This window comes from Crocodylus porosus, unplaced genomic scaffold (assembly GCF_001723895.1).
Source record: "Crocodylus porosus isolate Cpor-Errol unplaced genomic scaffold, CroPor_comp1, whole genome shotgun sequence".
In the NCBI taxonomy this organism is placed as follows: Eukaryota; Metazoa; Chordata; order Crocodylia; family Crocodylidae; genus Crocodylus; species Crocodylus porosus.
In genome coordinates, this window is record NW_017728910.1 from 14,512,838 (window position 1) to 14,538,831 (window position 25,994).

General features: G+C 42.1%; 1 protein-coding gene across 2 annotated transcripts in view; it reads right to left on the reverse strand.

The window, feature by feature from the left end:
• PLD1 (phospholipase D1) overlaps positions 1-25,994 on the reverse strand; it is a 111,476-nt gene that overhangs the window by 28,974 nt on the left and 56,508 nt on the right. Inside the window, exons 9-19 of one of the 2 annotated variants that reach the window (XM_019532734.1) lie at positions 24,126-24,278; positions 23,005-23,154; positions 21,095-21,178; positions 18,892-18,973; positions 14,655-14,765; positions 12,850-13,050; positions 11,809-12,016; positions 10,914-11,027; positions 7,150-7,278; positions 6,680-6,798; positions 5,924-6,037 (exon numbers count right to left, since the gene is read on the reverse strand). In XM_019532734.1, coding sequence (XP_019388279.1) covers positions 5,924-6,037; positions 6,680-6,798; positions 7,150-7,278; positions 10,914-11,027; positions 11,809-12,016; positions 12,850-13,050; positions 14,655-14,765; positions 18,892-18,973; positions 21,095-21,178; positions 23,005-23,154; positions 24,126-24,278 — 1,465 coding nt within the window. The remainder of the gene's footprint in view (positions 1-5,923; positions 6,038-6,679; positions 6,799-7,149; positions 7,279-10,913; positions 11,028-11,808; positions 12,017-12,849; positions 13,051-14,654; positions 14,766-18,891; positions 18,974-21,094; positions 21,179-23,004; positions 23,155-24,125; positions 24,279-25,994) is intronic. The other variant, XM_019532735.1, reaches the window with a different exon arrangement.

Below are 25,994 nucleotides of genomic sequence, written 5' to 3' on the forward strand. Positions count from 1 at the left end.
GCACACTCAGCTCCTCTGGCCCAGGATCGACTTCTAGAAGCTCTGGGATCCACAGTGACCACTGCTTTAGATTAATCAAGGCTGAGGCTAGTGCCCCACTCACAGGACCAGACTTCTACAGTCTTCTTCTCCCTCACACCCCACAAACCCACACATCCACACCCTGCCTCCACAGATACACATCCTACAATATACCTTACACCCCTCCACAAAGAACACATACCCCCACCCGCAACCACACACCACACAGACTCAATACAAGAGTAAGACTTTATTTTTCACCTGTTGTGTAGTCACCTCTATATATACTATACAGACACAAATCACAACAAAAATATTTTCTGTAATAAAATTAAAATATGTTATAATAGATGTTTAACTTTTAGTATATGATTTGGTATTTTTTCTTGTTCAGATGGCAACCTCCCCCCCTGGTACTTCTGGTAGCAAAGGTCAGGGGTTAGGGAACAGTACTTCTGGTCCCAAGATGGTGACCAGAGGGCAGGGCACCTGTCAAGGGGTGGGGCTACCCTTGCAGCCCTTGACAGCTTGCCAAAACTCATTAAGTGGCCCTGCAGCCAAAATAATTGCCTGCCCCCAGTCCAGATTAACCAAGGTTGGGGCTAGTGCCCCACGTACTTGACCAGTCAAATTATCATCACAGTAACCTTTATATTTTGTAGCAAATTGAGTTTCTTGTTGGTGTGCATGTGCGTGTGTGCACGCCACGGTCCTCTACTGGGCAGAACTAGAGCTTCTCAGCAGGATGTCACAGGTACTATCCTATTAACAGCAACCCATGGTGCACCCCAAGACAGGCAGAGTATGAACTGCAGCCCGACTTAGTCCATGAACTTCTCAGCAGCACAGTAAAAGCTCAAGTGAAGGATACGCATGTACTATGAACTTTTAAAAATTAATATTGACCAATAATGTGTTACCTACTGCCTCTGTCAAGTTGCCCTCTTGTCAATACAGTTAAAATGTATAAACCAAATCTTTTCATTTCAGAGAAAATGCCTGCAAGCTAGTTAGGCACAATGTTAACTATACAAACAAGGACTGTTTATGTCACCTCTCCTTGCTTTTGACTCAGCTCTGCAGCCTCCCACCACCAGTTCAATGTTTTTCGCAAAGCCTGTCATCCTTTCAGCTCCTTTCATCCAAACAACAATAAACACATGTTTGCTGGGGGCTCTTGCAGAACTGCAAACAACACAAGCTGTGGTGCAGACTTCAAAGGGGGAAGGAAGACCTTAGGCCATTGGAGAGGCATAACATTTTCACTAGAGAGATGGGTACGATGTTGTCACGCCCTTTCTGTGCCTGCTTTGGATAATAACTGAAAATTAGAAATGGGAAATTTAAGGGTGGTTTGGGTTCATTCAAACATTGTTTGGCTTTTCTGAAATCCAAGTGTTATTGCCTGGCTATGTTAGCAAAAAGCCAAAGCTGAGAGGTGGACGGGGGGAGGCAAGAGAGAGAGAAAACAATGGACTAAATCCCCTTTCTATCCTGCCCTAACCCCAGTCTCCTTCTTCCATGCCACCTACCTTCTCTACGGATAATACAGACCACTCCATGATACGGTCCACACTTCAACAAGATCTGCTCTGCCATGCTTTCCCTCTTCTTTTATCTAATCCCTTTTTTAAACACATCTTTCACAAAGGCTTGAGTCCTCTCCTCAAGCAAGAACAAAGCAGGTGGTACGATCAGACCATAAGCTACGAAAATAGCACCTTAGGGCGTTTATACACATGCTCTGGGAGTGGGGGAGGGGAGACCTTTAATTAGAGTGGCTCCGAGAGCTGGTTTAATTGAAGTGCCCACAGCGTCTCATGTATCAGTGTCCCCACACTTAAAAATAGTGGCTGGGGACGCTTTATCTAAAGCTTGTTGAACAAGCTTCAGATAAAGTGCCCCGTCACCATTTTTAAGTGCAGGGACACTGACACACGAGATCCAATTAACCGAGTCTGCTTTGCTGTAATTACAACACATCAAAGCAGCCTTGCTGCTCGTGTATAGGCACCCTTAATGCTCAACTGTCTTTCTTCATCTGTTCAAGATCAGATTTTCAGAGGTGTACAGCACACACACAAGAGGCTGGATTTTCAAAACTGCTCAAAATTCTGTAGAATTGGTTAAAACACATGAGCAGATTTGCAACAGTGCCCAACAGCCAGTGGCTTGCACTAAATCTGCCCATTATATTTTAATCTCAGCAAGGCAGGGACTTTATTTCCCCGTTTGTCTGTAGTGTCTTCCCTACTTTTAGTTCTACATCAACAATAGCAAATAACAGATAACCAATGTTTCTGGGTCTGACCCACCTTAATTAAGGAAATGCTTGCTAAAAAAGCTATCTAAACTAAACTTTAAAAAAATGAAAAAACAATAAATAATTTAAAACACCCCTCCCTTTTTTATTAGTAGAAGAACCTTTTAAAGAGAGATGCTTTTTCTTTCTTGTTCCACCACTGGAGGGCAACCTGAAAAAGTAAATGAGAAGACTACATCCTGACCACTGTTACACTCCTATGACAGACAAGAAAGAAGGTTACATTACCGGGGTCATGTCTTGCATTGGGAAGTTGAAAGGAAAGAAAAAGTAGGCTAAACAAAAGACCCACCTGCCTCACACACAGTGAGAAACAGCTTGAGGGGACCTTGTATTTCTCAGAAAGAAAGTTACTTAGCAGATCTAATTTTTGAGGGTAGGGGAGAAACAGCATAGGAATCTATTTTTGGAACCATATTTGCATCCTTACAAATCCACTTTTAATACTAAAATCACAGCAGATCATCAATGTGTATATCACCAGAGATTGAAGGCTGGATTTTGATATTTCTTTCATTCTTATTTACACTTATAAAGCCATTTTGAATCATTCTGGTAGTGTAACGGCACCTAGATTACATCCAAACTCACTGCAAGTTCCCTTCATACGGCTAGAGACGTGCAAAACGGCATTATTGCACGAGAATCAGCAGAGACTTACACTGCAAGCACCCCAAGTCACCTGGCTTTCAGTAGGAGCATTCAAGAATAGTAGAATATGAAGACAAACCTACAACTAGAACCATAATGCTAAAAACCAGGCAAAGACAGGCCTGAGCTCTGCAGATGGGTAGCATTCTCTGAGAGTGCAAGGAAGAAGCCTAGCAGAGAGAGCCAGGACCCCTCCTGGGTCTGCCCAGCAGTGTGTCATTCCCTGTATTCCTTTTCAATCCTAACTCTGCCTTCAGAATACAAAACCCATCCCTTTATCAGTGGGAAATATTAGTCAGTCATTAATCTTTCTCTATAAAAGCATTCAAAATATCTTTTCTGACTGATAAGGAGGCTCACTTTCACTGCCAGCCAGAGCTCCCCATAGTTGAGGGTCCTCATATGGTTTCCTAGTAACCTGGCTTGACATTGTGTGCATTCCTGCTTAAACAAATGAATAAAAAAAAAAAAAAAAAATCAGGACAGCAAGAACTTTACAGAGGAGGCTGCCAAAATTAAGGTCTGTGCATGCCAAGACATGCTTCGGAAAGAGAGATGGTCATCTAGTAAAAACTGATCCAGAGGCTCTCCTGCCTGCTACCACACACAACACTATAAACATGACTTGCTACCTGCAGGCACGTCAGAAAGGCTACAAACTGCAGGAATATTAAAGAGCAAAGGCATGTTTTCAGGAAAACAATTTGTTTTAATTGCTCCAGCCATATGCGGCTCAAGGATGAGCCACGCTGCCAGCTCTCAGACGGCTGCAACAGCATATCAATTAGAGATAAGCAAGGGGAATTTACAATTCATGGTCTACAAAATGAACTTGGTCTTGCTAATGGGATGTCTGAGAACAGATCAAGATGTCCTGACATGTATTGATTATTTGCATTTCCCAGCCAACTTCGTGAGCTCAGTTTTTACTGTATTAAACAATGAAGAACAGTTTAGTGTATTTGATAGTTAACCATCTCTATTCAAGCTCTGCTGTGCTTACTGATTAGCCACAAAAGTTATACAAATATTCGTTTCCTTATTAATTCTCATTATCAAGAGATGGACTTGTGGAATTTTTCAGGCTGGGTTGAAACTGTGGAATTTCATCAGTCACAGACATGGCATGAACTGAAATACCGTAGTGTTCAAAGTAGACATCTCTGTCTGGTGCAAGCAGAATACCTTTTTATGTACACACACACGCACACCTCAGACACAGCTGTTTCCCAGCCGGTGTAGCAGAAAGCCCCCTTTGTACATTTCCCTTCTGGACATTGATAAAAAAAGAAGCCCCTTCTTGCCTGCGTCCCCATTTTGTGCATTTCTTTTTCCTTCTAAGTATTGGCAGAGACCTAGCACACTCACTGAATGGGTGCGGCAAGGCTCAGAGCAAGCCAGAAAGCTGAAGTGGCTTTCTGGAGGAGAAACCTACAGACTACATTTACATATCAATTAATCTTAGTGTTACTAAAGAAAACAAAAAAACTAAAATATTCACTTCAAAGACTGTAAATATATCCTGGTGCTAACCTAGCTCACTTACTGTCCCCAGTAGCCTCTGATCCTCACTACATCACATTGCATTTTCATACTTTTCTCACAGTGCATTTTTATATTTCATCTGTTTCATTTTTACCATGGCATTTTGTATTTTATATATTATACTTTTAAACCCTTAAGGAATGTATTCCCTGTAGAATGAAGTTAAGCCCTGGACCATTGTTAAAAACTGCACTGAAACTAATTGTAAAGTGATAAAATCTGCTATACTGGGCAGTCCCTTGAGTGAATGCGAATGTATGATGATTCAGTAGATAACTGAACACAAGGCAAGAGCCTCTGGCTGTTAATGGACAATAACCGAACCAGACAAACTTAACATTACAAAACTCAACTCTACAAGCCATTTTAAGCTAATCAAGCCAAGGAACTAATTCCTGGAACTGAGCACGCACCCCACTGACTATTCCTGTATCCCATAACAATACAGCCATTAAATCAATAAGTCAAGGGTGGATTTCTGCTTCAGGTACCAGCAGGCAGAGACCCCTGTAACTAACAGCTGTCACGCACTACTCAAAACCCACCATGACAGCGATCCCCGGAATGGACAGCCAAGAAGTTGCTGGGGATCACACAAGTCTTCCAGAAAGGGATAAAAGGCAGTGAAGCATGACCCTCAGTGGCTCCCTCTCATCCAGCATCTGATCTACCAAGACAGAAGGACAAGAAGGCAACCCCCTTCTGCAGAAGACGTCGCCTTGAAGGAAGCTGACCATTGACAGCAGATACCAGGGCCTCGGATAGGTAGATATACTGACACCAGGGCTCTCACAATCACTACAGCAGCTACTATACACTGCACTATGTGCGTTTATGTGACATGGGTTTGAATGAATGAGTGCATGTGTGGGTGTGGGTGTGTGCGCGCACACTACAGTGACTAGTAACACTCATAACTCAAAGTCTACATTTATAAGTTTATTGGTAACTTCACATCCCATCCAATAAATTAGAATTTATGATGATCCCAAGAGTTGGTCCTTTGTTGCCACCACCTGCATTCCTCACGTCCATTTTAATCCTGTTGACTATTGCCACTTACTGTAAGCGTTTGGTACAACTAATGGGTTTTAAAGTACAACTGTCAGTACTATTAATCTTACAAACAATGGACCACAACCTAAACTGATGTAAATCAGCATCCCTCTGTTGGTAATAAAATGGCTATACTAGTCTATATCAGCTCAAGGTGAGGTCTGCTATGACATGTTTTAAAATAAAAACTAGTTTGTGCACTAAATCTTTTAAGCTCAATTAAGTTTCAGTTGACCAATACCTCATATTGCCATGGTTTAAAAATAAGCTCATGACCAAGGAGGTCCATATTTTAGAAGCATACAATAAAATGCCATTTAAACTCACCTGGACAGTGGCCAAAACAGACTCAGGCACTTGATACTTCAACTCGTTGGCAGTTTGCTGAGATTTTGGCAACAGGAATGGGTAGGAGAGGGATCTGTATTTGGGCTTCATGATCTTTACAAGAAAAAATACGTACAAATAAAACAATATTTTAGAACCTGCTTTTCTTTAGAGTTTTACATTAGACACTTTTATTGTATTCATATCCTTCTCATAATACAGAAAGTTGTGTGGAAAACTTCTTTAAGAATCGTGTGAGGATCACAGTGTATACCAAAAGTCTTCACTCCAACTTTGAACAGTCTTGAAAATACCCATGAAATCTGTACTCTTTTTTGCCTTTGTCTTGGCGAGAAACAAGCTTTCTGCTGGCCCCAGGCTCCTGTATCATCCTTGCGTATCTTCATTAAGAAGGTTAATGAAGCCTTCACTCTCCAGTGGTGAGGACCATAAACCTGTGTCAGTGGTGATCGGACCCCCGAGTGGTGTGGGCTAGCCGTTGGACTGCCAATGATGGGACCTTCACCGCTCAGCATTCCTCTAAGGATTGGATCTTTACTGGATCCAACAGGCTCTTCACTGACAGATTTCCCTGGCCCGTGGACTTGGGGATCCAGGTCACAACTATTTTGCCCTGTTTACTCCATCTCCCTGACATACCACTGGTCTGATTCCCCTGATCTTCTCTGGGTATATTTACTGATCCCCTCCCTGTCCCTGATTGCTGCTTCACAGGAGGACCACTGTCAAACCTACCTTTGTGAAGTTCCAGCGCTGAATAAAGTGTCGAGCAATATCCCGTGCCGCTTTGCCATGTACCACAGAGGCAATGTCATGCCATGGCATTCTTGGTGTAGTATGTCTGTCAATGAAATCTCCACAGAGAGAAAAATATGGTTATACTTCACCCCAGGGAAATACCAGGCATGAAGAATATCATAGTCTCCTCAAACTTAACCCTTCCATGAAATAAAAGCTAGGACATTTGGAGTTAAAACTGAGGAGTTCAGCTCATGAGGGCTGGCTTCAAGTCCATTTAGCCATCATAGCAATAGGATATCTGGTTCTCACTTAGGAATTCTGCTGCCTTTTGCAGTTGCCAGATCAGATGGTCTCAATTCAGGAGGATAAAGTCAAAGGGACTTCTTAGGTAGTAGAGGCTTATGGAAGAAGACAGGGGAGTCCCAGAGACACAGGAGTTGCTTGCAGATTGCAATGGTACTTACCAGCGAATGGCTTGTCAAGCTGAACCCAGTCTTTAAAAACAAAGTTGCAGTAGTCCTTTCCATGCCAGAATCTGGTTTCCCCAAAGAGCTCTCCAACACCAGTCTTCAAACTGCGGATCGATCCTTTATCTGTCACAAAGAAATATAAAACACATGCTATTTAGATGCCCTCAATACATCACAGATGAGACTCACATTTCAACAGGAAAGCACTGGCATAACTTGCCAAAGCTGTTTTCTAGTTAAGTCTTTATGTTGGTTTCAAAGGAAAGAAAAGTTGACTGTTTCCAGTCTTCTGTTAACACTTATGGCACAAAATCAAGCACAAATCTTGCTGCTAATTGAAACTACAGGTTAAATCCTCTGCAAATTGTATTTAAAATTTACACTTTAATTATTTACACCTCCTCGATATTATGAAAGGAAGACTACTTCTATTAATATATAACCTCTGAGGAAGGTGTGCCTATATCTGTGTATAGGACTACACAATGACTATACAATGACTATACAATGACTAGCCGCTACAGTACAAATAAATCCTAGTATCAACTTCCATTTTCTAGGATTCATGATTTTGGCTCCACATCAGAATAACTGGTTCCACAATGAGTAGCTGTGTAACTGAACCAGCACCAAATTGTACTTTCTTTTTTTTCAATGAGTCTTTATGTAACAATTTCAGTTTCTCAAATGGTCCTCTATATTGTGCATATGGATGCTGAATTTCAGTTACATGGTGAACACTAAAATCTTAGCATCTTTGCAATGACTTAGAAGCAAAAATTGCCCACTGCTCCTTAGCACCTCTTTTCTAGTGCATATGGGCACATAGATTAGGAGTAGAGTGAACTCTTTTCCTTCCCCTCTCAGAAAACAGGAAATGTCACATGGGATCAAACCAGAGTCTAACTCTTGCTTTCCTGCCTCTGACAGCAGCCCTATCAAAAATGGTGCAGCAATTACAGTATGCAAAAACATGTCTATAAGAAAAGTGTCTTTGCAAGCCCAGTGCTCTGTGGTTATCATCTATTCTGAAGCAGAAGGTTTGATGCTCCTTACCCATTTTGTCCTATACATGTTATTTTATTGTCATATGACCTGCCCAGGGTCATACCATAGGGATTGTTCAATGCTGTTAAACTTACAACTGGTCTCTAGGACTCAGTCAATGTCTAATCATATGATTTTTACCTCCATCTGGGCTATGCAGTCTCCCACCTGCTCCCATTAATTTTCTCACAACTAATCTGTTTTGCACTCACCAAGTTTGCGAGATTCTGCTTCCTTGATGGTTTTAGTACCATTCTAATCCAGTTGCTGGGAAAAGACAGAGAGATTTCTCTCCCTGAGACAATGCTAGCTGGAGGATCTTCCGTGTAGTTCAGCAACATGGTTTAGAAACTGAATCTAGTGTCTTTATTCTTCTGACCAAGCAGCCAGGCAGCCCATGACAACTTATTATAACATCTTTTAGAATTATCCAACAAAATATACAATAGCAACAATACTGTAACAATATATAAACAGGCAGCTGTTATATACACAACAGGAAGCCAGGCAAAGCCAAAATGCCATGCAACAGGTTGGCACAAATGATAACAACTGACCAGCTGCCATAGCAAAGGTACTTCCAGCTGGCAGTTCTGCATGAACTTCTAGTGAGAGACAGGTGGAGCGGGAAATCATGGGGTAGGCAAATAACAGATACGTGAATGCCATGGAATCAGGACACGTTTTATTAACCAACTTTCTGAGATCAACATTGACTCGCATGAATGAATATGAAAGTGGTGACTGTCACATTCTGCAGTGCAACATATTCACATATGAAAACAGACTCTTTATGTAGGATTTTAAGCTTTTATCTTCAGCTGACTATTTATGCATTAAATGAGTACTGACGATGGCCAGAAAAAGAACAACGTGGTGCAGCGTTAATTGTTTGCCTGAATTCCCACCCTCAGGAACATCACCTAGGATGTGATCTCTAGGATTTGTAAGATGAACCTAGATATTATGCCAGGTTTTAGGCACTTCCCAGTTCCTGAAAACTGAGGCAGCCAATTTCAGTCAGCTACCTGCTCAAAAAAACCACAGGAAAACAGATAAGCTGTGGGTTGGGCATTGCACTTGGGCTCTGTCAGGTTACGGCAAGGTGACCAACCTCCAAAGTCCAAAGATCTCCACTGAGAAAAAAGTCCTGGTTGTCCAAACAAATCTCGTCTTAAAAAAACGAAACTATGGAACTGGGGTCACTCGGGACCTTGGGATTACCTGTCTTCTCACTAACAGCGATGTGAACCAGTAGTCATCGTTCCAACAAAGGTCAAAAGAGTACCACTGATCTGAAGCTGGCGTACTTATCTCTCCCAGATATTTGTAACTAACTTCCTAAATGCTATTATTGCAAAGGAACTGTTTCATCTCACAAAGCAAATGAATTAACATAGTGCAAATAAATCAAAACTGCTGTCACTTGGCGTAATTATGCTCTCACACAAAACAGTGGTAAAACTCCCACTTTCTTCAGCAGAATCACCTTCAGGCCAATGCTGAATACTTTGGAAAATTCTATCCATCGAGTGGAAGGTCAGAAGGGACCCATTTGGTCGCCTCGTCTAACCTCCTACATAACACAGACTTTGAACTGAGCCCAATACCTTTCATCTGACTAAGGAATAAAGCATAAAATAATCATTCTTTTCTGGATTAAAAACCTATACAGCTACTCCTCGCTTAATGTTGTAGTTAACAGTCTTGAAAAACGTGACTTTAAGCGAAACAATGTTAAGCAAATCCAATTACATCACAATAGTTACTTACTAGCAGGCAACGGCCAAACAAAGTTATAACTGAACGTTGAGTGACTTTAAATGGGTATGTTTTCTAATAGATCAGCAATGTAATAACAAAACAACGTTAACTGGGACCATGTTAAGTGAGGAGTACCTGCACATGAATCCTTAGGCTTAGGGGACATGCCTAAGCCATCAGTCCTTTCCCAAACAACTGTCCTCTCACCCCCACAAACAATGCAGGGGCTGACACACTCTTGGCATCTGCCACAATCCATTCACTGCCATTCCAGAATGAGAAAAAACAACCATAACATCTCATTTTTTTTAAAGAAGCCAAACCCCTTCTCTGCCTGCCTACCTGGAAGAAAGCAGGCCCACTCACCAGCATACGCTATTGCTGTATTCCATGGACAGCAATACAGACGATGCATTCCACTCCTTGCTCAGCTATGCACCTTGATTTGAGAACAATAGTGGCCAAATCTCCGTTTAAATACATGGCCATGCAGCCATGAATATCACTTTCATCCTCTTTCCCAACTTGTTATGATATCACACACACTTCAAAAAATTCAGTGCCATTTTAGCGGTATCATCAGTTCCAGTGAAATTCCCTGTACTTTGCATCAAGCGTATAAAGCTGGAATAGCCATCACCTAAAATCCAAATTAACTTCTCAAAGGGCACATACTATAGCCAGTATTTTCATTTTTAACTCTAAACAGAAATAAATTATGGTGTAGCGGTGCTATATTTACTTATTACTTATTTGTGCTCCAGCTTCCTAGAGTCTCGTAAAACGCAGTCTCTGCAGAAAGCAATTCTGCTACGTTCTCTTTACAGAAAGCAACATAAAAATTGAGGGCATAGAATAATGATCTCAGGGCCCCACCTAACTCTCACCAGGACTGGACAGCAAATACATTAACAGCTACAGCTTCTAGACAACTCCAATTCACTTACCCTTCTCAGACTCAGCAAGCCCTTGCCTGGACTCAGTGTGGTGATGAAACATTTTCAGATGGGGTTTTAAACTCTGGATTAAATTCTGTTGACTCCTACTAGGATTGCAATAACCTGCAGAGAGTTGAAATGCTCTACTTACAGCAAAAAAGCAATTCTTTAACTACTCTGGTTACCCAAGAGTGTTTAAAATAACATGCAGCTTGAAATAACTTTGGCTCAATCAATTGCAAGCTCAGCGAACAGAAAATTAGAAAATTAGAAATGGTACAATGATCAGAGAACGAATTCCTGATTTGATTTTAGAGCAAAAATAGGCATAAACTGCTGCTGCAAAAGCACCATCTGAGCTGGCTGTGACCTTATGCAAAACATACTCCTGCACATCATTCCTGCCAAAGGCAAAAATAAGCTTTAAAGTCAGGTTTGGGAATAACAGAATCTAAACGCCCCCCCTAATGTAAGTTCCTACCGAAAGGTTCATTTTCCACAGCTGTAGTAATGGAAGACTCGAACCCTGGGTTTTGAGTGAGCCCCCCGTCAGTGGAGACAACTATACGTGAACATTACATGGTGTACATCACAGGAAATTAGACATCACATGCACAAGAAGATGATAAATCATGTTTTTTTCCATGTATAGTTTGGGGCTGTCACGTAGCCAAGTTGAAGATGTCATCTTTGTTGTGTGACAACTATTAATTAGCCAAATGCAAAAAACATTTCAACGCATTTCAAGCTTATTATGCGATGGTACAAATTAACCCATTCACTAACCCCAGTCACTGTTCTAGCAGTTTAGGAAACTGCTGATTTTCCTTCATGCCTGTAAACAGAGCTCCTCTGCCCTCCCCAAGTATATGCTCTGCAGGCAAAGCAGTAAGGCACTACTTACTTGACTCGCTGTCGATGCTGCTCACGCTGTCAGAGTGATGTATGCCATGTTTATGGAGCTGCCTATAAATGCTGAACCTGGCAAACTTCCTGGCTTTTCCTACTCCTTTCAGCCGTGAGGAATCCAGGGCATCACCCAAACTTTTCTGGTCTTCCAGAGAATCACTGAAAGGTTTTAGGGCTAAAGCTTCAGTAGATTCAGCTGCAGCCTTAAAGATACAAAAGGATGACAGTGAAGCATGGAAGAGTATCCATTTAATCTTTCACAGGATTAAATTCCACCCAAACTCTGCAGACACAACTCCCATTGAAATCAATGGGAGCTGTAAATTGCAGCTTAGTGGCTTAATGAGCAATGAGTGTTCACTCAGCAGAAAACACTGTAAATAAGAACAGTATATTCTTCCATGAAGTGCCTATAAAGCTGTCCTGGCTTAGTGCATGTTGTCCAGAGGCTCTCACACAGTAATCCCATTTTAATAAAAAAAAAGATCTTATCTCATTCAGTTCCCTAGAGCCAGGTTTTCAAAAGATTTCATCTCCTCGGGCAACTAATAAGGGCCAGGTATCCCAAAGTCCTCTGCATCTGGCAGCTCCTACTGTGATGCTTCTTGCTAGAATTTCCAGTTTAACCCAAAATATACCCAATATACTTATTTTGGTGCCTAAATGAGAGTTGAACTCTTAAAACACTAGCTCAGTTGTTGCATTTTCTACATCACTCCCCCCATTCCTGTCCCCACATCCCAGCTAGCTAGCAGCAAAACACTGCTTTCCATGAGGTCTTCTAGGTATGATTTTTTTGGTGGCTGGTGGATTTGACTCTGATAAAGGGCCTTGTTTTGTATGCTGCAACCAGTAACCTGTGCACAGCCAAGCTACAACTCTGAACTCTAGGCTTAGATATTAAAATGACTTGTCCTTTTCCATCTTGCATGTTGGATACAACTATAGAACCTCTTGTGTATTCTGACTGAAGACTAGAGTGTACCCTTCATTAAATGTTAAGAGCAAGATATATATATATAGCATTCACTCTTACCGCTAGGTTCATCGTGGACTTTGTTCCTGAAATTCGCTTAACGCTGCCAACATCAGTCAGCCTGTGCTCGTCGTCATCCCACCTCCCATAGGCCAAGTCTATGCCACCAATAAATGCTATGGACTGGTCAATGATAACAAGTTTCTCATGATGGGCCCACAGGTACACTGAGGATGACACATGGTCTGGATGCCTCATCACCTGGAAAAAGAAAAATCATAAAACCCAGCTGTTAGATCCTAAACAGTTTTGACAAATGTGAACCTTTGGCCACAACCACAGGGCTTTTTTCAACCCAAAACACCTACCAACAGTTAAATACAAAGTGATCTTTTCTTTAGGATTTGTCACCACTAGAAAGTTGTAATGCTTCAACTCCACTGGTAGCGTTAAATACCACCCTCCTTGCATGTGTGTGTGTTTTTGTACCAATATACCAGTTCCCATGTATGAAAGCAAGTGATTTTACTGGGATAAGCTACCTCTGTACCACGATGGTTGCACCTATGCTAGGGCTGGAACCAGTATAACAACTAATTTAGTAAACAGTTATACCAGTGCCTCATCAGCATAGTTATTTACACCTCTCATTAGCATACACCAATTACCCCAGTGCAACTTGGAAGTACAGCCCAGACCTAGAAGATAATGAGTTGATGTGTGTTACACATTAGCTTGTTGATGGCTCTTGCAAATCAGGGTGAGAGGAGAATTATCTCATTTTATTTTTCATTTTCTGAAATGAAAGAATGTGGGAAATAGTTTCTCTACATATATTTATTTAAAAAGAACGAGTTTCAAACAGAACTGCAAAAGATGAGGAATCCAATACTTGGTAGTTTATTCTCATCATGAATCTCTTTTGTAACCTAAAAATATGTTCCAGCCAAATACATGACTGGGATGGCTTAAAAGAGAGATGGCTCCTCCTTGAAAAGGGTGTTGGACTAGACCTCTGATGGTTTCTTTCAACCATAATTTTCTATTATTCTATTTTTAATTTATCTGGGTTTAATTACCAAATACTGGTTCAAGATCTTCATTATTTTTGAGAGACGATTCATTTTCTGTTCTGGGATCAAACAGCATATTAAATAGGATAATGATATTCTTTTCAGGCAGGAATATAAACGTTGACTCTTCACTCTATGTCTGAGCAGAAATGGAGGCATAAAGAAACATCTCTGGATAGTGACTTTTCCATATAATGTAAATTGCCAGATAAAACAAGCTTTGTGAAAATTAGATGGATAGTTTGAACAACAGAACCCTGACAGGGGTAAGCTAAACATATTTATACAGTACTTAAAGACATTTCAGTTGCTATAGTCAGGTACTGGTTTCCCCTACTGGTGAGCAGAAGCAGAAAAGAATATGGGTTAGATTCAATTCCACCCATAAGGTATGTAAATGGACTTAGGTGCCTAAATGCTGGTCTCTCTCACCCTGCTCAAATCCCTGAAAATCCATTCACGCATCTACTTTTGTAACAACCACTACCTTACCTTGAAGACTGAGTCACAAAAAGCAGGGTGGAGGAGGACGACCTATTCACCTTTTGAATCAACAGCTTTTCAGGGACTTAAGCTAGGTGGAACAAAATCAAAGGTACCTAAATAGACTAACATGCCTAATCGGGGGAACAGAACTGGGCCATATGTCTTCAAAGATCATTTTCCCATAGTGGCAATTGACACTATTTCTCAATAGCGTGTTTCATTTGTCTGTCCCCCAAATACAAAGAGTGGTGTTAGGTATAAAGAGCAATGAATATACTGGCAGTACACAAAGGTGCTACACTGTACCTTAATGTTGGGATGCAAACGCATCAGGGTCCTCTTGCTATATTCACTGTTGATTCCTAGGGCAAGTTCCACCTCTTTGTAGAGCATAACAAAAATTTTCACTCCTTGTTGCTGTCAGGAAACAAAGGATAAATGTCTGTTTAAATGGAAATCCCTATCCCCCAGCAAGGACATCCTTGGGCTTCCAGCTTCAGCTGAAGGGGAGGGGGAGGGGGCGTAAGCACGGTGCTCGTGCGGGGAAAGCTCAGGTTGAGATTCAGTTCCTGATTAGAAACTTCCACATCCAAAGACCTAATTTACTAAGATACTTCAGCTCCCATTAACATGGATGGTGGACCCTGGCACCTTATGGGACTGGGCTCTAACATGATTCCTTATGTGCAGTTTGGAGCCATTTTCTGCAATGATATATTGCAGACTATCTCTGTAGCTGGTTAATCTCTTTATCAGCCTTCTGGGCCACAATGCTTGAAAGCTAACTTCCCTTGCCTAATTTTGTAGGATTATGAATGAAAACCTTTGAGGTGTTGCTGCTCTATGATACCTTTTTTTTGCAGGGATTCTCTGAGTGAAAATATTGAGACAGAACCTTAACTTTTTCATGCCCAATACAGCAGAAAATGTGACCTTCCCTCTCCTCTCTGCGCTAACACAATAGTTTTCCAGCTGAACTTCCCTGTGTGATGCCGTGATGGATTGAGAGGTACCACTATAAAATGCTGTGAGAGGTCCAAAAACTGGCAGCAAGCAATTGCAAATCCACAGACACTGGCAAGGGGAACCAGGGAAGGAGAACTACTTAAAACTACTTTTAACTGATTTCTATTTAAGTGATTGGATTTCAGGTTGATAGCATTCATTTAAAGCTTTGAAAAAAATTGTAGATGTGTTTCAGAACATGTCCTGTTGGAAAACTATTACAATACATGAATTTAACTTGCCATTTTCAGGCCCAGTTCCAGCAACCTGATTCACAGCCAGTAAAACCTGAACTGCATGTGCTTACTAACATCTATGCTGCACTGGGTTGTATTTTTCTTTTAGGGACTATCTACACGTAAAAAGGTTACAGCTACCCTGATAAGAAGAAACCCTCCTCCCCCAGTAGAGACACTATTTAGCTAATACCAACAAAAGGGGTTCCTTTGTGAGGACATCTTAAACCAGTTCCTGGAATCAAAACTGAAATGAAACAAAAGAACAAATGAAACAAAAAGACCTTTGGTCAATATAACGGCACCCATCATAGGGTTTCTCAGGGAGTAGCTATGTCGGTGTTCTGGCAAAACTTAAGTGCTGATCAAGCCTTGACAGAGTTTGGTCACAGCTAATGGGGAGACCCTCAACTACTGAAAACCAGCGTAGCCCCACTGCCTTTAGTAAACTTAGGGCGGTTTCAAAAACAAAGATACTTGCCCTTCTACATTTACTTGAAGATTCATTAAACTTCCATTTGTAGAAAGCTTCTACTAACATGTAAACCACCCAAACTGTGAACCATTTTGTGCACCCCAAAACGCTGGCCAAGGGGAGTCTGGAGAAGCGAAGTACGCACGTCAAAGTATAGCTTTGCTAAGACTGCATGCTGGGCCCACTGAGCCAACAATTTATTGATAGGCTCCAAACGAGAGAGCAGGCAAATATTTCCATGGACATACCATGACACATTCTTAGCTCATAGCTGGCATTTACAGCCACTGGAAAGTCTGCATTGATATGGTAAACAAAGAACAAACACTTGCAGTGGGCAAATCCTTGTGAATATGCTTTATCTGCCACAAACCAAGGCAATGGTCATTAATAAATTGTTCAGAAAAAAATATTTTTAATGCATTTTTGGATGGGGCAAGACGACAGTTACTGAAAGGGATATTCTGGACGTATGGAGAGTCAAAGCCTTCCACTAAGGTTTTTAGCCGTTTCCTGTATGACTGCACTCTATACTGCAGTTTTCAGTGGCCATGCCTTTCCACTGAGTCACCACTAATATCCTGTAATGAAGAAAACCACAAACCAGTATTTTCACTGGCTGAAGGAATTCAAAACTGTGGAAAACACTGTCTAGAAGCATGGGAAATCATTGCCTTTTTTGTCCAGCTTTTTTCAGAAACAAAAACATTTCAAAACTGCACTAAAGTACAGGCCACGTCAGCAGCAGTTATATAAATGGTTCAGGCAAGGAAAAAATGAGAGCCAGGGATGGAAGGCAGACATAGAGTGTAAATGAGAATGAAAGACAGAAATCAAATAGTAAAGTCTTAACTACGCAAATGGGGGAAGATCCAGGATTTAGCAAAAGGGGAAGTGAGAGCAGTCACTTGTGTTGCAGGGAGGGCTGTACCCCGGCTCCCAGCCTCCTCCCCACCACCTGTGCTGTGGGAACCTCTGGGGACATTTTAAAGTCCTCAAAGCACCTAAAAATCCTCTCCTCTGCTCCCCTCCATGCTCAGAGCTACGTCCTCTCTCCTACCCTTCCCCTGCTCACCACTCCTGCTTTCCCTGCTCTCCCAGAACTGTTCCTGCCCACTCCAGCAGGGCTGTGAAGGGGCTGCACTCAGCTGGGACCATGACAGTGGCGATGGGTAGGTTCCCCTGACTTGCCTGGTCCCCACCCATCACCACTGTGTCTGCCGCTGTCCCAGCTGAGCCAAGCTACTGCGCAGCCTGGCTGGAGAGGGCAGGAGCAGCTCTGAAGTTTCCCCACCTGCTCAAGAGCAGTGAAAGCAGCAGCAGCAGCAGGTGGCAGGGAAGGTAGGAAGCGGACAGGGGATGCGTCTCTGAATACAGAGGGAAAGGGAGGGGAGTCTTGCCTATCTGAGGACTTTAAAAACAGTCCCCAGAGGCTCCCAGTCAAAAAGTGTTGTGCAGGCACATTACTGCACCCCCTCTGGATCCACCCCTGTATGCAGAACTACCAGAGACTTGCATTTTACTGTGGTCCTTGACACAAGCATTTGCTCACTCTGAGTCAGTTAAGTCTCTGAGTCATGTTAATTACTATGCTGTCTGCAAGTTACACATCCCCGTCCAACTCAAATTAACAAGTTTTCACTTGATGGTGTTCTGCACAAATCACCAAATTATTTTTAAAAAGGCTGTTCACTTTAATGACCTTACTTTAACATCCTGCTCCTCCCCACATTTTCCACAGTATGGAACAGCAGGTCAGGAGCTCCTCCTCACAGCTAACATCTTCTCATAAGCAGAGTCATAATTAGGTATAAAATAGGATAAATGAGGAACGAAGGGCCAATCAAGGACTTCCATCTTAAACGGCTCTGAGCAGGACATAGGTGGGGCTGGATTGGGAAATGCTAAAATAGAAAATCTTGCGTAGACAAACACTTCCTCACTTTTTGGGGGGAAATTCCATGCTCAGCTGCTCACTGACCTTGTGTGTGGATTTAAAATGTTTAAGTACAAACCAGAAAAAGAACACACTTAGCATATGCCAATAATATAAATGGACCCCTCTGACTTAGAAATAATTTATGGATACTCCTGAATAATTCTGGTAATAAGATCCTTATCTCCTGGGAAGACTGATAGCACCATTAGCAATTTAATAATGCTCTGTTTTGGAAGTAGGTGCATGTATCATAATTTAAGGCAACAATGCGAATGGAAGGGAACTGACACCATATCATTACCCCCAGGAAATGGTTTGCACCATTGGCCAAAGGCAGCCCATATGTAACTCCAGTGACTAGAGAGCAGTATGGTTCAATGTCTCTAAATCATGAGCAGCTTTTAAGGACAGAGCAGGGGTGGCGAACAGGAAGAACCAGCCACAGAGCATTCATGGGAAAGAAGAAACAGCTCCTGTATCAGGAATGGGGGTCTAGTTTGGGAGTCTGGAAAGTGGTATCAGTGCTCTGTCCCCTGGCCTTCCTGAAATGCCTCAGCTGGAGGCAGAGACAGCTGAAGAAAGCAGGGAATACAACCCATCTCTTGGCAAGTGCTGGCAGGATAAGGTGAAGAGCTGAAGGTCACTCAGTGGGTGATTGCTGGCCCCAACCCATAGCTCCAAGTTTCTCATTCCTGCTGCTGCTGCTGCTTCTGCAAACCTGATGGCAGGCCCTATGCTCCCCGGCTTTGCCCCGCAACCCTACAGCTTTGCTCTGCTGCTGGGGGAATAGGAAAAAGAGGAAAAGCTGAGGCTTGCTGCTCCGCCCAAATTATCTTCTACTTTGAAAAAATGGGGACCTGAACCAGTGAGAAGGCACAGTCTGCTTACTGCTTTCCGCTTCAAAATGCAGTCTAGTCTCCAGCGATTTCCTTCTACCACAGGTCGTTTCATAAAGATTTCTGGGCTCAGCCTAAAAACATAAAGAGGAAAAATAAAGCCTGTCATGTGCTGGGTTAACAACATTTCAGGTCTAATAATCAATTCCAATAATGAAAGAAAAACTATACGAGTTTTTGTGGGAGGTGAGGAGTGAATTCCAGTCTCCCAGAATGATTCCTTTTTTCCACGCGCTCTTATTCTTTTATTTTTAACAACGGTGCCAAGCAGGTGACATGCCCCATACATAGAATGGACGGAGCAGCCAGTGGGACATTGCACAAAGTGGAGAAGCTTGGACTTCATACTTGAAACAGTAAGTTCTTGTACTAATACAGAATATTGTACCACTGGTAGAACTGAAAATGATATGGAGATTAAAAGACAAAACCTAAGGATTTTGGTTCACTTGACACCTGAACTACGTGAACCTTATAAAGACCTGTGCTGAATTTTGCTTGCTAGCTACACAAAAAGCAGCAATCATGGATTCACAGGGCAGAATGGATGATATTAGGTCATCCACGGTCTGAGTGCCCATATAGCAAGGCAACCACATATCACCTATTTTCTTCTGTATCAAGCCTAATAACTTGGGTTTGACTATAGCAAACTACTACAACCTGAAAACATACTTATGATAGAAGCATTTCTTTTTGAGCTGTCATAACTTTTGTGTCAGCTTTGCAATTCCAAGACATATGGAGAACTCAATGTTGCCTTATATAAAGATTTTAGCTAGGAGATAAATGATATCTCTACATCATTATCTGATATTTCACATGCAATAACAGTTTATTTATGATCCTTTTAGGGTGCAGGTTCATTTTAGTGAGGGTTGATGTAATACCTGGCTTTTCTACAGGTCTTTCCACCAAAGAACCTCCAAGAGCTTTACAGAGATTCCTTAATTAAGCCTCTCTTACTCCTGAAAGTTAGATGAATACTAATGGGCCCATTTTACAGATTAAATGCAGAGACATTAAGTAACTTTCCCAAGGTCATGCAACACTTAACAGCAAACTTTGGGTGAGTACAGAAGTTGCTTTTTTGTCACTAGAAGCACTTTATTGCTGTGACTTAATATAGGTGCATGGCTTTACAGCACTTAAAACTGGGTAGAACGCTTTAAATTAACCCTTGTTAAATGAGGTATTGAATTTGAAGCAGTGTATTTCACAGCACTTTAGCAGTCTACAGCACTTTAAATAACTTGTGTACACTGGTCAAATTTCTGACCAGTGGAGCAGCCCCAGCCTCCTAGCCTGGAAAGGGCAGGGAGCCTCAGAGGTCCCCATACCAAATGCTGCACTTCTGTCATGTTTAAGAGAGCTATAACGTCATAGTGCTATAAAAAATGCTCTAAATTATAGCATTGTAAAATGTTCATAGAGCACTGCTGTACACGCCCTTCCTGATTTTGTCTGTGGTTCCAGACATATCCTGCTTATAGGGAAATAAATCCATGACAAGATATATCATCTGGAGACAGGTCAGAACTGGGCAAGTCCAGAATATGGGCTCCAACAGTAAGCTTGGCAGAGCAAGGAACAATACCTGCTCAATTAATAGCTTAGGGCTGAATCTCGCCTACCTCTTAGACACGCAAGCGTTGTGCGGGAGAACATAAGGAACTTGTTCCTCCATTGTCTGGCCCCACAGGAGCTGAGCATAAATGCTTCTGTGAATCACTCCCCTCAGCTACATCTGGTTCCCCATGAGGGTGAGGAGAAGGTAGGGTGTGGGCCATGCAGGGTATGACTTGTATGCTTCAAAGCCTTTGGGATGGACAATGCATTAGGAGATATCCTGCCCCCTTGAGATACTCCCTTGCTGCATGGGCTTGTATGCTCCATTGTGGCAGTGCAATACATACTCCTTTCAAACTAGGTGGTGCTTCAGTGCATGATACAGTTCTTCAAGGTTATTTCTTAGGAGACACCAAAACTGATGATTTGAAGCATGCATTTTTGGGGCCAAGTGTTCTAAAAAGGCCTCTGAATGAAAACCCTCCCTGTGAGACTCTAAGATGTGCTGCCAAACCATTTGGCTGCACAGCTAGCTTCCATACTGTACGGCCTTTGAACACTGTGGCATTGTCTTGCACGTTCTAGCAGAGATGCCTGGTAAGAATCCAAAAGAAAGAAATACAAACCACCAATCTGTGATGAAAATTTCTTCTTTAGCTGCCTCCATTGCATTAGCAACATCTTCAAAGTACCACTTTGCATTTACATACCTGTAAAGCAAACACAGCATTTGGAGAAGTCACAGATGGAGAATTTTCAGCTTTCTAAACTGAAAGTGAAACAGTTCTTTGAATTCTCTCCCCAAAGCAAAATCAACTTTAAAGTTCACGCACCTGGCCAACACATGAGGAAAGCTTGACATCATCTACTACTGTCATGAACCCAGTATGATATAATAATGCTCTGCAACTCAGTCTCTCTCATCCTGTTTTTTTTTTTAAATGTCTGAGCTCATTTTGAATTTTGAAAGAGATGACATTGAATTGTTCATTTTGGGCCATACAAGGTTTTGGCACAGAGGCAGTTTCAGGAACTGCGAAACAGTATGAACAACAAGCGAGCTTGCTTTCTGTAATGGTTTCTGACTGAGTTAATTTCTGAGACAAAGCTGCATCTGGGAAACAGGCCAGAAGTACTAGGCTGCGATACTGGAAAGAAGAACTGTCCTGCATGTTATCTGACTAGCTCATTTCAGAACAGGTCAGCAAAGAAAGTTGTATTTAAAATATACCCGGTTCCACATCACTGATCCTCCTCCACTAAGACGACAAGCTATAAAGCCTCAGATGAAGCAGAAGGGTGACAATGGTGTCAGAACGAGACAGTAAGGGCCCCTCTACGCATGCAGGTAAAGGCTCAATGGGTTCTAATGCATGATCCACACAATTATGCCTCCTCCTCCTGCCATCAGCTGATGGGGCTCCCAGCCACAGGGGCTCTCCACGTACCCTCACAGCTGGGAGACCAGCTGGTGCAATATCCCAGCTGGGGGGATATACCACACACCTCCAGGGCTGGGAGACTGTAGCAGCTGCAGTCTCCTAGTTGTGGGGGCCATGGGGTACCCCTGTGGCTGGGCTCCTTGTCAGATGATGGGGCTCCCAGATGCAGGGGCATCCACTCCCATGGCTGAGAGCCAGTATTAGCTGTAAGCTCCCAGGCTCTGTGGTTCACATGGGCCCCCATGGGTAGGAGCTGCAATTAACTGAAGGATCTCCCAGATACAAGGGCAAGGGCTACATGTACAAATTACAGGTGGATAAAAACCATCTATACAATTATTACACATTTTCCAGCAATAACTTCTTAGCTGATTGGACATTTTTAAGGTGCCTCAGTTAAATTTGCACATGTAGCCAGTCTAAATTAATTGTGCAGTTAACCAGGTAATTGCATAATATATGTGAGGAGTAGAGGAGGCCTAAGGATAGGGGAAGCAACACTACAATGCACAGTTAGGATTGGATCCTCTAAGCCACTGATGCTGTGTGTAATGTTTACTTCTGTTATTTCAGGGACTATGCCACTTCGTGTGTGCATGCACGACAGCAGGCAGCAGCACATGCCCGAGTCAGCACAGCTGCTTGATGGAGAGGCTACAGGAATGGACAAGGCAAGAACTATAGGCTGAAGTGTTCAACAGCACTGAAGTCACTTAGGAGCCTAAGACTTACACCCTCGGGGCCTAAACTTCTACGAGCACTTGAACATTTTGCTTGAAACCCACAGTCAAAGTAACAAGTGGTTAGCAACTTCTAAATTAAGGAGCAGTTTCTATCCTTCATCTGGCATCAGACAAATATGACTTATATGTGCATCAAAACATCATTTTTATTCTTAAAGCAATATCCGATACATGGGTCAAAACTCCAAATAAATTCGGGCCACAATGCAAATTTATGCAGATTAGGCAAAAAAGCTCTGATACTTCTATAGACATCAACACTATCTATTGTCAGTGAATTAAAACACTTACATTATTTAGGCTTCAATGATAGATCAATAAGGCCAAGTGCCTGTTCCTATTAAAGCTTACCACTTCGCCAAAGTTCTCTCTCGCACAGCTGCATAAGACCCAAATCTGTGATCTTTCAGAAAGTTTTGGCCATTTTTCTGGATGAATTCCTCTATTCCCTGTCCCCACCATCGGGCATGTCTATAGCTGTTACACTTCAAAATCAATGACCTAGAAAATAACCAAAGCATGGAATGAATACATTGCATACATTTTGTTAGCAATGTTAGAAAATGATAATATATGAATTCAAGATCGATAACATCTAATCAAATGCGAAAAGTAGCCAGCTCTGGAGTCTATGGGATGTTGTCTTTTGTAAAAACTATTTCAGCTCCTAAATACAGTGATGATTGACAATCTGTAAATATAATAGATATGTACTGCACACATTGTGTATCCTAGATCAGTCCTTTCCCTCATACTGGTGCATGCCTCTGATTTAAATGGAAGAGCACCAGTGTAACTTGGAGCAGAACCTGGCAGCACCCATGCTAGACTTTTAATAAAAAAATGTATTTTCTGTTCTAACATGTCACAACAAAGCATAATCCCCCTATACTCTATTCTAACTGGCATGTCTTTTGTTGTGTAATTCTGTATGTGGCTTCAAGCAACATGTTCCCTTTTGCATTATAAAAGAACAGAAATGGGAGGGGGGAGGGGGAAGGGGGGAATTACTGGAAAAAGTTACTATAAAAAAGTAGTGTGTAAGTTAATATGCATCATGCCCTCCAGTCATGAGAAATCTGTAAGGAGTGTATGGCAGTGGCTGTACTTAAAAACACTGAATTAAAACATTCAAAAGACCTCCCAAATAGTGGTTTTCCAACTCAGTGCTGCAGAGACTCAGCTGGTGTAAAGGGTCAGAGCTCCACTGGCTTCACCTCATTCTCATCAGCTGCTCCCCAGAGCCAGAGTCTTCTCCCCACACAACAGGGTGTTAGGGCTCCTCTGGTGACTCTTCCCAATATGAAGGAGTAGGATCCTGAAGGAAGACCCTAGCTGGCTTCTGCTCATTTGCTATAAAAACAGTGAATTCCTAACATCCCCTGGGTAGAAGGAAAGTGGCTCTTTTGTTCAAACAAATCTAAGTTTTAAAGTAAAAAACTAGAAAAAGTCTTAACATCCACATGTCTCACCTAGAGAGGTTGTCAATCCGCAATCCATATTTAGTTTCAGTCTCTTTCTTACCAATCTTAATTTTGAATTCTTTATCTACCAGGAGGACAAAAGCAATGGCTCCAGAATCTGGCTTCATGTACAGTAGGAAAGAGTCCTTCACAACTAACCACCTAGAGAGGGAGAGAACACATTTGCCCCAGTTTCACTCAGGTCATTCTTCAAAAGTGTTAGCTATCAAATAAGACAATGTGAGCAGAACCCTAAACAATTCACTAGGGCCTGAAATAGGTAAGAGACAGAAGAGACAGAAGGTAACTTATAAGGCGAAGCTGCTTAACCCCAGTTGTGTTTGGAAGATCGTCGAGAAGTCAGGAGCCTTATTTGTATTCCAACTTAAAAACCTGAGCAACTCCACTGAAGACAGTGGAGTTGCACCACTGTAAAACAAATGAAAGCGAAGGAAGATTCAGCCTCAAGGTCAGTGATTCCAGCAACAGGTAGTATGCAAAATCCTTCACCTGGATACTCACACCAGCAGCCTTCTTTAAGTGAGAGGCATGGTATTAGGTTAAATGCATAAAACATGGTGAGGTTCAATTACTGCAGTAATAAGAGCCCTAGAAGCATCTAAGACAGGCAGAAAAACAGGGATGCTCCTTTTAGGCATTTGGACAATGATGATATATGAACATCCAAATCCAAGAAAAAGACACACCATTTGAATTAAAGTCAGATTCTCTACGACAACTTCTGATTAAAGCCTTTTAAAATTTAAGCTTTAGAGTCTAATAAAATAAATGAGAATGTATGTGCTGACCACTGAGGACTTCCAGAGAAGTGGATGAATAATAGATAAGGCAGAGCAAAGAATTCTTTCCTCTTAAAATACTATGTTAATACCCTGTAATATCTGCAGGCACATGGGAACAATGGTCTAATCTGAATCTTTAATGTGTATAAAAGCAGATTCATTTAATTTTATTAGTGTTTTCCAAAAGGACATTTTGGAAAGTTTTCATCGGCAGGCAACAAGCATTACATTTGAAACACAGGTGATGAATGACTGGTAGGTTGTGTGAGAACTTCAGCCCTTAGCTACTCAGGAAAAAACCTTTTCCCTTTCAGTTTTAAATTATTTTACCCTGTTTGACATGCCTGCCTCTTTCTCACTGTCTCACACTTTCTTACCTCCTATAATATGCCTCCTATTTCCTAAATAAACATGGCCATAGTCACCTGCTTTATTGCATCAATATAGGGTGCAGACAAAAGTGACAATTTTTGCCAAATCTGGCCACAGAAAGCAGTCTTTAGCCATGACCAAACACAAGTGCACAGCTGCAGACAGCTTTGAAAATGGCCAATCAGGTGAAAATCTGACCCCTCATTGCAAGAGGTATCAGATAAAAACAATTTTAAAATGTATCATCTTCTGCAACTTGCGTCTGTGGAGCTCCCAGCCTCTTGCTGTTTTCAGAATGGGAGGGGGCGAAAGGGAGTGGAAGGAGTTAATTCTTGGGGGGTTTTAACCTCCACCCCGGAGTATGGGACAGGTGTATTGGAGCCCCCCCCACCACCTAATTCACCTGTATCACCCGTCAGCACCAGATGGGAAAACAGCGAGCACTGGCAGAGAGCAGTAGCCCTTGCCCACAGTTAGATTCCCCTCTCTGCTGGAACCAACAGTGAACTTCTGTTTGGTCCGGGACAACATTGTAACTCAGAGTACTTTGCAGAACATGGTCTGAGTTACAGCTGGGAGCTACACATCTGTCTGCACCCTAGAAAAAGTGGAAACTGGGACTGGAAGAATTTCCTGATTCAGTGAGCCCAGTCTCCTGGCTAGCTGAAAAAAACCACATAACACTAAAACTGATCAAGCTCCA